Genomic DNA, 13,935 nt, shown 5'->3' on the forward strand with positions numbered 1-13,935 from the left:
CTGGGTTGGGGGCTGGAAACTTGCTTACATTCAGCCAAGGGAAGGAAAGCTGTGGGGAGAGAGCTGAGAAAGACCACGCTGTTTTCTTCTATTAGAGACACCATTCCTCTTTTGATTGTGCCTCACTGCAGGTAGCCCTCCAAGGATTCCTGATCTCTGTGCATGTGAGGTGTGAAAGTGGGCAGCACCCCTAAGCCATCACCATGGATTTTGTTATGAAACAAGCTCTAGGAGGTAAGTGCAGCTGGCATGAGGACTCTTGCAGCACCTCCTACTCCCCTACCCACCCTACACCCACCCCATCTTTGCATCGTGCAAGAGAGGGGATGGACTGTTAATGAGGGTCTGGTAGGGTCTGCAGCTGGAAGAGCTGTTTGGAGACCCGGAAGAGCATGCCTGTGTCACTGACTGATGATCCTAGAGCCAAGTGTTTGAACAATCTGAGCAGGAGAGGGCAGCAACAAGCAGAGACCAAAGCCCCGTGTCAGGCAGAGACTTCCCACACAAGGTGTGCAGGCCCTGGGTCATCCTTAATCTGGCACTCTACCAGCTGGCTGCATATTCTGCTGACAGTGTGCGGGTCTTGCTTTTCTTCATGGTATGGCACTGAGGCAGGTATTATAAAAGCTTCAAACACATTTTGCCAGAGCAAACCCAAAGAAAGAGTAGCATTTTGCGTATGTGCGTGAGGTGCTTTTTCATCCTCCCCCCAAATGTTGGGTAGATCTTGACCAAAAAACAGCCATTGCAGAAATTTTTGTACCTGGTATTTAGAGAGTTATTTTTAATAAGGATATTGCCACAATAAGCAGTGAAAGAGTAATAAAGTAGTCCCCCATCTTACCTGGATTTAAGGCCAACCTTTTGTATAGCTTCAATATATTTCCTTTATATTTCCTTCCATGTGTGATGAACTTTTAACCTAATGGTGGGAAATAGAAAAGGTGGTGGTGTGGGGGGCAGAAACTGAAAACAACGCAGTAGTATTTGGGGATGAGATTCCATTGTTCAGCCACAGTTATGCTGCCTTTCTGGGCTGCTTGGCCTGAACACTTGGTTGAAACAAGGCTGTCACATGCTGAATGCTGGCTGCTCTTGGGAACTGGAACAGTTGCCCTCAGAGGAAGTCAATGAGGTGGTTCTGATCATTCTCTTCTCTTCTCTATCTCATGTGTGCATTTTCCATTCCTTTTCCTTTGGAGAAACTGTAGAGTCATGGGACTGTGGGAATGTTTCATGCATCATGTTATTGATATCACATGCAGCTTCAACATTTACTGCAGGACTCTCCTGTGACATGGAATCAGGATTTTTGTCTTTGAAAGCAAAGGAACCAAGACAGCAAATTTTTTACAGTTAAGAACAGAGCAAGCTACCTTAGTTTTAGTTGGGGTGTTTTGAATGGGAAGATCAAACTGGAGAGGAAAGGGTGTAATGTGATTGCACAAAATAGCAAGATATGAAGATATCAGTGTGAGAAGATATGGGTTTATATGGTTGCAATTATGTTACATTTTGTTGCTCCTCAGTGCCTGTTTTAAAGGAGACATAGTTTTGAGAAGAGGATTTTGCACTGTTTGCTATGGTGTGAATAAGTTTGCTTGCATAAAAGTATACCTGCAAACTGGAGGGATAACCACTGCGGCTGGAGATATGTGATTCCACTAAAGAGAAATAACTGCTTAGAGACTGCAGGGGGAGGCGGGTTGCAGCAAAGGAGTAACAGTTAAGATGCATGCCTTTTCTTGCAGCTTAGTGACTAACCTGAGTTGGAAGCAGTGTCTGTACACACTTAACAGCATTTACTCTGGGCAGACATTCATTCTAACACAATGTTGCATGCCAGTGTCTGGATTTGCACTATAATAGGAGTTGCTGAGAAGGCAAATGCAAAAAGCATCTTTTGGTGAAGCCTGAGTTTCTGATGTCTGTTGAGATGCTGCCCAGGGCACCAGCTCTTTTGCCAGATCACTTAATGTATTGGCAAAATGTCTGGAACTTGCCCACTTACTCAATAAAGGAGAAGTCTTTGCAGAGTGGTAAAATCCAGGAAATGTTAATTCATTAAGCGGAGACCTATTTTTAAATTAGAAATGGTTTCAAAGGGAAAAACAAGATATCCCAGGGCAAATATAACATGGAAAATAAGGGTGATTTTGGACACTTGTTTCCCACTGGAGTTAAAACCCAAGCTGATGCAAGCATGCGATCTGGCTGCACTGGCACAGCAAGCTAAGAACTAAAGGTTGCACTTTGTTTTCTTAAAGGTCCAGAATGTTTTTTGTCTGCCAGTTCTGACATCCAGAGGGAGATGCCCAAACTGAGCAAAGCACCAAACCTCTGGTGGGTGACACATTTGCTTTGGCTAGGATACATGGTGTGATCTGCTAGTGAGCATTTTTATTATCCCCACTTTCAGGGAGGTATTCCTGTGGATTTCATGGATCTTTTATTTTAGTTTAATGTGACTTTTACTGGAACACCTTTGGATTCTTTTTGTGGTCTGCTTGGGATTTTTTGAATGGTGCAAAAGTTCTTATCCCATCCTCAAAATCTCCTCTGGCACTCCTGGAAGCAAGAAAAATATATTCCAATTTTATCAGTAAAGTCCCCTCCAATTTGTAGAGAACCAACCATACTTGTATATAGATACTGCTTGCAGACCACCTACAGCTATGACAGTTTAACCCTTTCACTATCTCAGGTGGGGACACCTCACAAGGGGCAAGTCTTTCCTTGTCTGAGCATTATAGGTATGGCATTTTCTCTTCCCAGCATCCAGCACCAAAGTGGGGCTTAGGCAAGAGCTTATGGTAGCTAAGAGCCTGGATTTAAGATCTGTTTGCAGGTGGTATGCTTTTACCCTTTTCCTGCTTGACAGGACTGTGCAGAGCTCTGAAGCGTATGAGGACTTTGGGACCAGGTTTCACCATACTGGAGTGATCAGAAGAGGTACTGGAAGGAAAGCAGCATTGGTCTCCCACTTACTCGTTCACCTTGAGGAAGAGGTCTCGCACTCTGCTTAATTAAGAATAAACAAAACCCTTAGCAGAACACTCCCGTGGAAGTTTTCTCATTGCCTTTGAAACAATACCTGAAGACATTTCCTTTGTCTCTAATGGCACAGGACAATCAGATTTGTTTTCCCTTAGTTTTGCCACTCAGAGGGGTAGAAGGCAGCAAGGTGTTTTGAAAAGTAGGTGAGCTAAGTTAGCAAGCAAGGAAAGGCAGGTGTGTCGTGTAGAGTTGCTTGCTTTGGAAGTCTGTGTGACTAAGGGATTTAGGTTTTGTGAAATCGGTTTGGCAGGTCATTGTATTGCTGAAGTAGAATGTGTTTTTTCCCTGTCTTGTTCAAGAGGGTCTGCAGAAGCCTGCTGTTTCTGTGCAGTGGAAGGCCATCCTCTGCTGTGCTGCCAGCACTGGGATTTTGTTGCTAGTGTTGGCAGCAGAGTATTTGCCTGGTGGTTGACAAGCTTGAAATGTGTCTTTGTAAATCCCTGGCCTCTTCAAGGTAAAATCTCTGACCCTTTCATTAGCAGTGGGGACTGTGGTACAGGAAAAACAGTACAAAATGTTAGATTATTTGGCCAATTTGCTTCTGTGGCTTTTTTTTTTTTTGCTCGTCAGACCTTCTAGCACTCTCTGTGAAAGTCACTCCATTTACTGTCTGACAGTAACAGAAGCCGTTGAGATGAAAGGCAGTTGTGAAGCTGATTAGCTGTGTAGGACAAGACGAAAATAGCAAGAGGAAACCTAGATGCTTAAAATTGCTGCTTCTTCTTCCACAGAAGTAACAGACAGCAAAGGGACAGTTTGTACCTCTGACCCTGCCACACCAGCACACATTGACATAGATGTGTAGCCACAGTGGTTGGCCACAAAAGAGTGTTCTTGGGACAGTTTACTAAATGAAGACAGAGTGATTTTGTGATTGCATTTTACATTAGGAGTGCTCTTTACCAAGCCAGGTCAGAGACCTGGAGCACTATCGTCATCACCAAGGTATATGACTTCCCAGAAAAAAGCTGGAAGTGGAGGACCTGAAATAGTCCTTGAAGGAATTTAGCAATAGTGTTTTTCACTAGGCATTATTTATTTCTTCATAGGTTTGTGTGGAAGCCAAGGGTGCATTAACACCTGACTCTCATTACACTGTCTTACTTCCTCTGCCACTGGTGGGTGGACAAATAGGGCTGCTGGCTGTCATCCTGTCACTGGGAGACTTAAGGGCCAAGGGTCTGAGGTATTTTCATATGAAAAAGAGAAAGGGAAATGGGAGAGCCCATGGGAAGGTGAGGAAGATTTGTCTAAGGTGGAATCATGGTGTGGCTGAAGAGAAAGATTTCTTACAGCAGAAACTAGCATTGTGCAGACCAGAATGCTGTGAAGATACGGATATACAGAACACAAAACAGCTCTAACTCTGTATTACATGGTGTTGTGCAGGGCTCTTTTAATGTGCTGCTTTTATCGGCAGGGATAGGAGAAATGTCTAGGTGGGATGCCTGCCTTAAATAGTGACTTTTCCTAATGTCAACCTGTGGATAAGTCATGTAACTCATTTCATATATAATGATGCATATGAATGGTACTGTCTAAACTTCTTCTTCATGCTACCAGTACCCCTTAAATTCATTGTGCAATGCAAGCCACATTAGGAGGAAGGGTACATTTGAGTTCCTGGGTAGATAGTCACTGGGCTGTATTACAGGCATGATTTTCTGTTTTACTGGCAACAGCTTAGAGTAAGGAGTGCTGCTTGGCATTCAATTCTTTATCTGTCAGGATTCACTAGAGACTTGTTTTGGTTCATATGGATTCTTAAAATACTGTAGGCAGAAGACAAATGTAACCAGATTGCCATCTGGGATATGTCAGCAGGGGGGAGACTGCCTACTTCATGTCCCTTATGGGTAGCTTTGGTTCAGCTAGGTATACCACAAAACACAGTCCAGAGGGAGTCCCCTTGTCCTTGAAGGTAGGCAGAGATTTAAATCCTCCTGAAGGTAATGGGATTTAAGTTGCTGTACCTAAGCTCTAAAAAAGCAGCCCCTGTGCTAAGCTTACATTAGTGAAGATGTGAGTGTGTGTGAATGCCAGATAAGCACAAATGGAAACCTTACTAGTGTTTAACAACATCTTAACAGCGGCCTTCTGTGTGACTTATGAAGTATATATATTTTGCTGCTCCATTTGCCTCACTTCACTTGCTTGTGATGTGGGGATTAAGTTCTTGATTTTTCCCTGGAGAAGTCAGTGAAACTGAGTACACTTAGAGGCAATACATACCTGTCCAGGGTGGAACAGACAGTGAAATAAACACAGTAGTTTCTGCCTTCTCCTCTTCCAATTTAGTCTCTTGTTTCTCAGTTTTTTCAGTTCTCTGCTGAACCTCTCTCCTGCTCTGGGACTTCATGCATCAGCTAGACTGTTCTCCATTGCTTATGTTAATGTATGAAGTCCTGAGGCAGGACAGAAACTGTAATGCAGAACTGCAAGTTGTAGTGCCAACAAGTAGTGTTGATATCTACTTCTGGGGCCTCTTTTGCTTATAATCCTTGAAACTTGTGACCCATAGGGTCTTTCATTTTGCAGTCAGGTGCTTGCAAATCACAAAGACTGGAGAATCTGAGATGACACACTCCAGCCCGCTGTAGCACGTGGTAGATGTCAGGGCCCATCTACCTTTGTTCTCAGATAACTTCTGCCTGTATTGTGTGCAATTCTTGGCACCACAATTTAAAAAAGCATGCTCAGGTACTTGAATGTGTCCAGAAGAGGGCAGCAAAGCTGGTGAAAGGGCTGGAAGGCACATCCTGTGAGGAGCTGCTAAGGACTCTGTGTTTGTCTAGTTTAGAGACAAGGAGGCTGAGGGGCAACCTGGTTGCGCTCTGCAGCTTCCTGAGGAGGGGAAGTGGAGAGGGAGGTGCTGATCTAGTCTCCCTGGGATCCAGTGACAGGACTCATGGGAATGGTTCAAAGATGTGTCAGGGGAGGTTCAGACTTGACATTAGGAAACACTTCTTTACGGAGAGGGTGGTCAAACACTGGAAAAGGCTTCATAGAAAGGTGGTTGATGCCCCAAGCCTGTCAGTGTCTAAAAGGTATTTGGACAATGCCCTTAATAACATGCTTTAACCTTTGGTCAGTCCTAAAATGGTCAGACAGTTGGACTAGATGATCTTTGTAGGTCCCTTCCACTGAACTATACTATCCTATTCTATAAATTCTTAAGTGAGTAAGAGTATAAGATGAATTCTGCAGCCTCAGTTTGTAGTATTGTTGTGTTGTTCACCTGTATCTTATGGATCCTTTTTTCTTTGTCTGATGCTTTATGTATACTCATTTTAATGACATTTTGAAGATGAACAGGTAGTGTTGACATCTGATGGATACACTTTTCACAAGGAACAGTTTTATAGGTCTTTTTTTCTAATGCATTAGAAGAGACTGGCAAAGAGATTGTATCTTTTCAATCAATATCAAGATCAATATCAGGAAATTGTATCATGATGTCTGTTGCTGAGACAAGGACAGAAAGGAAAATCCCATGTAAGTGTCTCAGTGCTTGCAGAAAAACAAACCAAACATCGGTTCTACAGCTGTTCAAGGCTGATTAATCTATACAAGCTTTGGATCTTCCTTTATTTGATGCCAGATCCTCCAATGGCAACCTGTAAGGCTTAGTTCAGGAATTTCCATTAAAATCAAGGAGCAAGGCTTCTTCCAAGGAAGTAAATGGCAGAACAAAAGATGCTTTTCTCTGATTCTCTGTCCACTCTGATGAAAGTTTTGTGTACTTTTCATTTTAACATCTGTTGTTGTACAACTGAATCTTTCTGGCTTTTCAATTAAGAAAGACAGAAAAAAAGAAGTTAGTTCTCATGGGGGCAGAGAAAAGTGGATGTTTCTTGTCAGCTGCATACTTTTGGCACAAATAGTTTGTCAGTGCTGAATTTTTGGCCACTGTGGCATAGGAAACACTATCAGCAGAAGTGGATTTGGAGTTGAGCAGGAGTCTAGTGCATGATGCGTTACAGTTATTCAGACCTTCATGGTGAAATGGGACTCTGAAAATAAAAGCTACTCATTTGCCTTTGTGTTAGTCTTTGGCGGCAGGGAAGTTCAGACTGTGGTTCAGTTAGCTGTGAAGACCTAATCACTTGCTGATGTGCTGGCAAAAGGATAGCCATTAGAGAAGGCTGGTGTATATGAATCCTGATGTATAGTGAAGGGTTTTCTGCTTTGATTAGAAGTGAAGGTAAAACTATGAAATCAAGTCCATAAGGGCTACATGCATTTAGAAATCTTGCTGAGTTAAGTTGAGAGTGTGTGGACTGTTTTGTGTTTGTTAGCACTGTAGTAATGTACAGGGCTCCAAAAGGCCTAATTAATCTCTGCAAAGGCTATCCATTCTTAGGGGAAAACGGGCACCCTGCCCTTATGGAGGATAGGAATGACTTTCTCATTCTGGAGCACCCCCAAGGGCAACAGCACAAAAATCTATTCTAGTAGCAAAATGTTTGCATGAGAAATTGCAGTATGAAATCTGTGGCAGCTGCAGCAGTTTTTGAAGGCCACCAAATTGCTGAGGAGGCCTGGAAGAAGAATGGCAGCAAGCAGGAAAGACTGGCAGAAAGAAAGGGACAGATCTCCAGTATGTTGCCACTGGCTTGTCTCATGTCAAAGGGTTACATGCAAATGCATGCTTTTCTGCTTGAACATTATTTGATAGTGCTCAGAGAGGAAAGGGAGGACATTGAGATTGGTGCTGAGACTCAGAGACAGATGCAAGTTCTAGTATTATCTAGGATGGGAACCCACATTTTTTCAGACCCTTGGAGAGAGGATATGGTTCATAAAGTGGTGACTATGGGACATTAGTCCCTCAAAGCTGGAGAATTTCTACTCCCACTTCCAACAACTGCAGATGCAGCATGCTGAGGGTGTTTCAAGTTCTCTGACTCTCTTCTTTCAGTGATGGAGCACTCTGCTTTAGCTTTGGACACTCCTCTTCAGGAGGTTGTAATTCTGTACACTTTGTATACTCATTCCATGTGCTGAAATCAAGTGCTTGCTCAAGGCTACACAGAACCTTAATGTTTGCTAAGTTATGGTTTTGAGAACTATGTTGGTTGCTGTCTTATTTTCTCACCTACAACTTGATTGTGAGAGTTTGGATATAGTCGGTTCTGTTTCTTGCAGGTTGGCTTTAGTTGCTGGAGTATGTGTCTTAAAGGATGTAAAGCTTTTCTGAGAAGACTGAGAATTTCCACAGGTTACTGAGCAGGTGATCATGTGGTTTGCTAAAGGGTAACAGCTGCAATTACAGACATGGCAAAGGTTACTGGTGATCTTCCTATCACTAGTACAGACCACAGTGCATATTAGAAACAAAATACTTTAAACAAATTGTGTCTTTCTACTAGGGACAAATTGATGATCACACTGTCCAATTCAATAATTGATTCTTACCCACCTCTCATGTTTTTTTAAATTTCAAGCTGATTTCAAATTGGGTGTATGCGGTCACTGCCTAAATGCAATAATACAAACAATAAATTTAATCTGCTGACTTTGATGTGCATCTTTTTACAATTTGAATTTGTCATTACCTACAAGAAAGAAGATGCTTAGTGGCTACTTATGGTTTTGCAGCATGATTTGAGCCTTGTGGCTTATTTGCAGTGATACTGACCTTGGAGGAATGTCAAACATGCAACATTAACAGAAACTTGGGATTCAAATGGCTGTGAATTGTCTTCTGTGGAAAATAAGGAAAGAAACAAATAAACCCCAGTCTGGAATGGTGGAGCTGTTTTGATAGCTGTTGTCCCTGAGAGACTGTAATTATGGGGAAGGCAGACAACAATTAAAGGAAAAGGGATGGAAAAGAAATGTGTGTCAATGCTTAGGTTGGCAGTTAGCTGAACTGCCATGTCTCTGTATCCCTGGATTCACCTCTTCTTTTTTGCTGGCAAGCACAGGCAAAGTTGATCAGGGGAAAAGAAGTTTGAACCTTGTGTTTAAGGTAACTGAGTGGGAGATGGTTGTCTCAAATACTGGCCTTGTCTGTGTGAGATCCTTGGGTGTGCTTGAAAAAGTCACTTGCTGTCTAGGTTAGATGGTGTCTCTCCTAGTCCCCTTGCATAGGAAGCAGTATGTGGCTCCATTACTCCAAGAGCAGGACAGAGTCAAATGTGACCCATAGGCACCTGAATATTGCACTTCCCTTCATGGGAAGGGAATAGCATTCTTTTTTCCTTCTGTTACTCCTCCGTCTGTTTCTTATTGCTCGGCAGAGCTGAAGTGGCATACTTAATAGACTTGAAAGTTTGTCCTTGACTTGATACTGGCAGTGAAACTTCCTTCTTCGTTCTATCTCCCACCCACCATGTTATTCCATGTAGTGTGAGACTTTCGGCATGCCCCCTGAAGGGGCAAAAACTGTGTCGGACTGCCTGGTCTCTGTTTCATTGCCTGTCCTAAGCATAAATGTCCATGAAATTCCTTGAAAATGCACGCATTACTTAAAATTTTAATTTGCAAGAGGACTGTGGAAAGATTTTAATAAAACACTTTTTTTTTTTTCATGAAAAGCTTTTAAACACAGTTTGTATCTTCTCAGCAATCAAGAAGAGAGAGAATCATCACAAACCTGAAAGACTGCATGAGACTAAGACATCATATCCAAACAGATGTATTTTTAATCTGTGACAGCCATTTATTTTATGCTGGAGTTAAGTGTATGCATGCTACTCCTCCCTGAATCAATGTGTGGCTTTTGCTGAGTGAAATATTTTGTCCTTTGTGAATTCTTTGCAGTTTCCTTCAGATTTTTTTTTTTTCATTAAATGAAAGAAGTTTTATTTAAAAATCCAAACAAACAAAATACAAGCAAACAAAAAATTGAGGAGAGGGATAAAATATTCAGAGGTTTTGGTAACTGCCAGCACATCAGCATAGCTGCTCCTGTGCACAGTTCTAGCTCACAATAAAACTGCTTGGAAGAGTGTTTAGAAAAGTCTCGGTTTCCATTACAAATAAACAAGTCTTTTTTAGTGTTTTTTCTTTTCATTCTGTATAATTAAACCACTTTTTTTTGGTGACAATTGCAACTTTCTTCTCTGTATTTTTCTTACTGCACGGTTTAAATATCAGCAGTTCCTGTTCCATGTCAGCCAAGCTTCACAGTGACAGATTAAAAGGAGCATGAAAGAGGAAATTTATAATTACATGGAATTGCATTAAAATGCTGAGGAAAAAGGTTAAGAAGGGACACAACTGCTCTTTCTAAGTACATGAGAAAGGTAAACACTGCAGTGAAGGACAATGTTGGTAAAATAATAATGTGAATAAATTGGCCATGAACATACTCGAGTCAGGAATTAGAAGAGTGTTTCTGACTCGTGGAAGAGAAGAGAGGTGCTGGGAGGGCCTGCTGTTGGAGGAAGCGGGTAGAAATGAAAGCTGGGTCTAAGGTGGGTTTCAAATAAGGTATCAGTGTAATTGTGCATGCCCAGAGAGATAGAGCCAGCGAGGCAGGAAATAATTTTCTATCCTAAGTACCTCTATTGAAAGCAGACAATATCTTTGACTCTTCACTTGTAAGACTCTCCATAATAACAAATATATATAACAATATATAACAAATATATAACAAAAATAACCTATTTAAAAGAGGCTTAGTTTTTACACTCAATTTTGATGTTGTTACAATATGTGACAGTCTCTGATGGGGTCCAGGAGAATGACTCAGGTCAGTGGGAACCAGCAGTGTGCCCCTCTGGGTGAGGTTGTCACAGAGCTGTGGTTAATTTTCCCTTTTCTGAAAACGTTTTAGCCCTGTTGTGTCTGTATGAGAGGAGGAGAGGTCTGCGAGTTATATATTCTCACTGCTCCAAGGATGATCTGAAACCAACCATCAGATTCAGACTGAAAGTGATTTTATTTCAAAGGATTTAGTGGATTTGCAAAGTCATTTCTAGAATAGCTGGTCAAATTGCTTCTGAGTAAAGGAAACTCACAGCTACACTGAATATTTTTCCAACTGTGGTGTTTCAGACCAGGCAGAGATTTTGAGTTTCACTTAACAAGTGTAGCTTGAAATTCTCTCCATGGTAACTTCTACCTGCAGTTCACATGGAAGCAGCTGTCTTAAAAACATGTGTTCATTTGTTTGTTTTACACTACAGTTGAGAAGTAAATAATTTCAGAACTAGGTGTTTCCCTGGAATCTCCTAAGTTTTGAACAGTTGTCTGAGAACAAGTTATTCTGTCTTCCTCAGTACCAATATTTACTTTTTTACTTGTGATGGCAGATTGTTTATGCTCCTCATTTTATGCTCTTGCTCTCTACCCTAGCAATATCCTGGTCTCAGACTCACATTTCATTATGACTTAAATCTCTAACTAGGTAGGCACTTTAGGAGTGTGCCTTGTGGTGGCTTAGCACCCAGGAAGAGAGGCATGTTTTGTAAGCAGGACTGAGTCCTTTGGGCTCATATGTCTCCTGTAACATTGTGAGTGAGACGTATGGCTGATAACCTTCCACCCAAGTCTCCTTAAAACGTCCCAATTCCATCAGGAGTGCCTACCCAAAGGAAACCTCCAGCACACAGGCAGATGGTAGGACACCAGATCACTGGCACAGCAAGATGTTGGCTTCTGGAAGAGAAGAGAAATGTGCCATCCCTTTCTTCTGACTGTCCATCTTGTTGCATTGCCACAAAACACTCTGGCAGGCAGGGATCTCAGTGCAATTCACATCTTTCCAAACACCATGTCAAGGTGCTCCCTTTTTTGGTCATGTGGCCTGAGTTCTCCTATCATGGAGACAGTGACTTGCTTTCTGGCTAAGATGTTTGGTTTGGACTTCTGTTTTTGCTTTTTAACTGTCATCTGGTAAAACCTTTCAAGTGGTACTGCTTCCACCTGGACCTCAGTTCCTCTCCTCCAAGACAGTTTACATGTATTCCTGCTATGCTGGTAGCTGTGAACAGGTGGGTAAAAACACATCGTCTTGAGCACCACCACAGTGTTCTGCTTCCACACTGGCTAAAGCGAAGACAAAGCTACCACAGTTTTAACTCTGTTTCACATCTGGAATCCTCTCCCTGTGTTAAATGCAGGATATATCAGCTTCAAAGCTGTTTTAACTCCAGCCAACTATTGTGAATTGGCCACCCTGAATTAAGAACACCCATTTTTCTCTCAGTTGTAGATATGCTGTCTTATTGCTGGTTTGTATGTGGTTATTTGTCTGATATTTATTTATGGCTCACTTTAGTGTGTATTTTGCTTTGTACTGTAGAAGACTGGGTCCTTCTTATGCGCTTAAAAAATTGGTCCTAATTAAAAGACAGAAATTGAACTAATCTAGCCCAACAGACACGAGCTCTGGATGACCAGTGAACCCAGGGCTTGATTCTGCACAACAGGGTCCTGAGCCCTTAGAGGTGCTGCTCTGATACAGGATAATGCAATTTACAAATTTCAGCTGTTCTAAACATGTCTTTTTTGAAAGAGATCTGTCAGTCTACAGCAGCTGAAGACCAGCATTTCTGCTAATTTCTTGAAGGTGCAAGTAAAAAAAAAATCACATGTTTTTTCTTCCTCCTTTCCTTAAAAACTCAAAAAAATCCCCTCAAATTTTCATATATTGGAGTATTTCTTGTTTCCACACAGTCTGAAAAGGATGGGTCAGATCTATTATCTCCACTGCTGGCTGTACATGGAAGAGACATTTGTGGCAAATTGTTAGGGAGGGGCTGGCTAGCTCAGAGATGGTATTAGTTACATAAGATCTCAAACATACCTGAAGCACAGCATGGATCCTTTTGAGTGAAGCAATTATCTATTTTGTTGTCTTAAGAACAGAGTGACCTAGATTCTCTCTTGTTTTTTCTCTTTTTTTTTTTTTTTTTTCCTTTTCCTCACAGAGTGGCCCACTTAGTTGATTAATCTGCGACTAAATTATAACTGGTTGTGTTACGGTTGGGAATAAAGCAGAAATAAAGAGACTGTAATTGATATTTTTTGCATTGTTGGTTAGCTAAAAATGATGGTTGGGATTAAGTGTCAAGCATTAGTTTTAGAAGCTTTTGGGTGACAGACATCTCACAACAGCCTTGGCTGGCAGTAGGGAATGCAAAAGTGATTCAGTGAAAAGCTGTGCATTTCATGGTAAGAAAAAAAGGGTAATGGTCTAACTTATAAAAGATTTGAAATAAGCTTTAAATCCAAAATAAGACCTATGTCAGCAAATGCAGTGACAGTGGGGTTCATATTTTGTTTGAAGTGAATACATAAAACACATTGACACTTTTGCATTATTTATAATTCTAATGCAACTGCAATTCTCTAATAAGTCACCATAGGCATCAGGAGGGCAAATAAGACATCCATGTAGAGTTTGCAAAGGAGGTGACTTAACCCCAGCTGAAAACAACTCATCCTACACGGTCTTTGGTAACAGAATTATCCTTTAGATTAAGGACATGTCAGCCATGTAACGTGTGGTCCATACTAAATAATAGTGTATTTAATGGGAACTGACATTGTTTCAGTGTCATATTTGTTTCCTCATCTGTTTCCTCATCTATTTCCTCCTCTCACTTAAAGCTCAGGGAGCAGAACAAAAGCAAATCTGTTCAGTGCAGGACAACCTGGAAAGTAAAATTCCTCTTCCTATGAAGTTCAAGGAGGGAAAGAATCCAATGAGAGTCATTAATCCCTGAAGACATGTAGAGTCAAATTGCACTCCTAGGGATGAAGCTGTGGATGGAACCCAGCACCAGATTTATGCATGGACTCCAAGTGGTGGGAGGAGAACCTTCTGTCTCTTTTGGGCTGGATGCTCAGCATGGCTTCTTGATGTATTATCACACCACCTGCAGCTGAGCAGTGTGCCTTCATACTGTTTCCACCTGCACA

At 41.6% G+C, this 13,935-nt stretch overlaps 1 protein-coding gene across 1 annotated transcript in view; it reads left to right on the forward strand.

The window, feature by feature from the left end:
• Nucleotides 1-203: 203 nt before the first annotated feature.
• The window catches only part of CPLX1 (complexin 1), a gene marked incomplete at both ends in the record, with an annotated part of 119,399 nt that continues 105,667 nt past the window's right edge, over nt 204-13,935 (forward strand). Inside the window, one exon of the mRNA XM_082497136.1 lies at nt 204-234. Within this exon, the coding sequence (XP_082353262.1) occupies nt 204-234 (31 nt within the window). The remainder of the gene's footprint in view (nt 235-13,935) is intronic.

Source organism: Vanellus vanellus (genome assembly GCF_965231255.1).
Source record: "Vanellus vanellus genome assembly, chromosome: Z".
NCBI classification, from domain to species: domain Eukaryota; kingdom Metazoa; phylum Chordata; class Aves; order Charadriiformes; family Charadriidae; genus Vanellus; species Vanellus vanellus.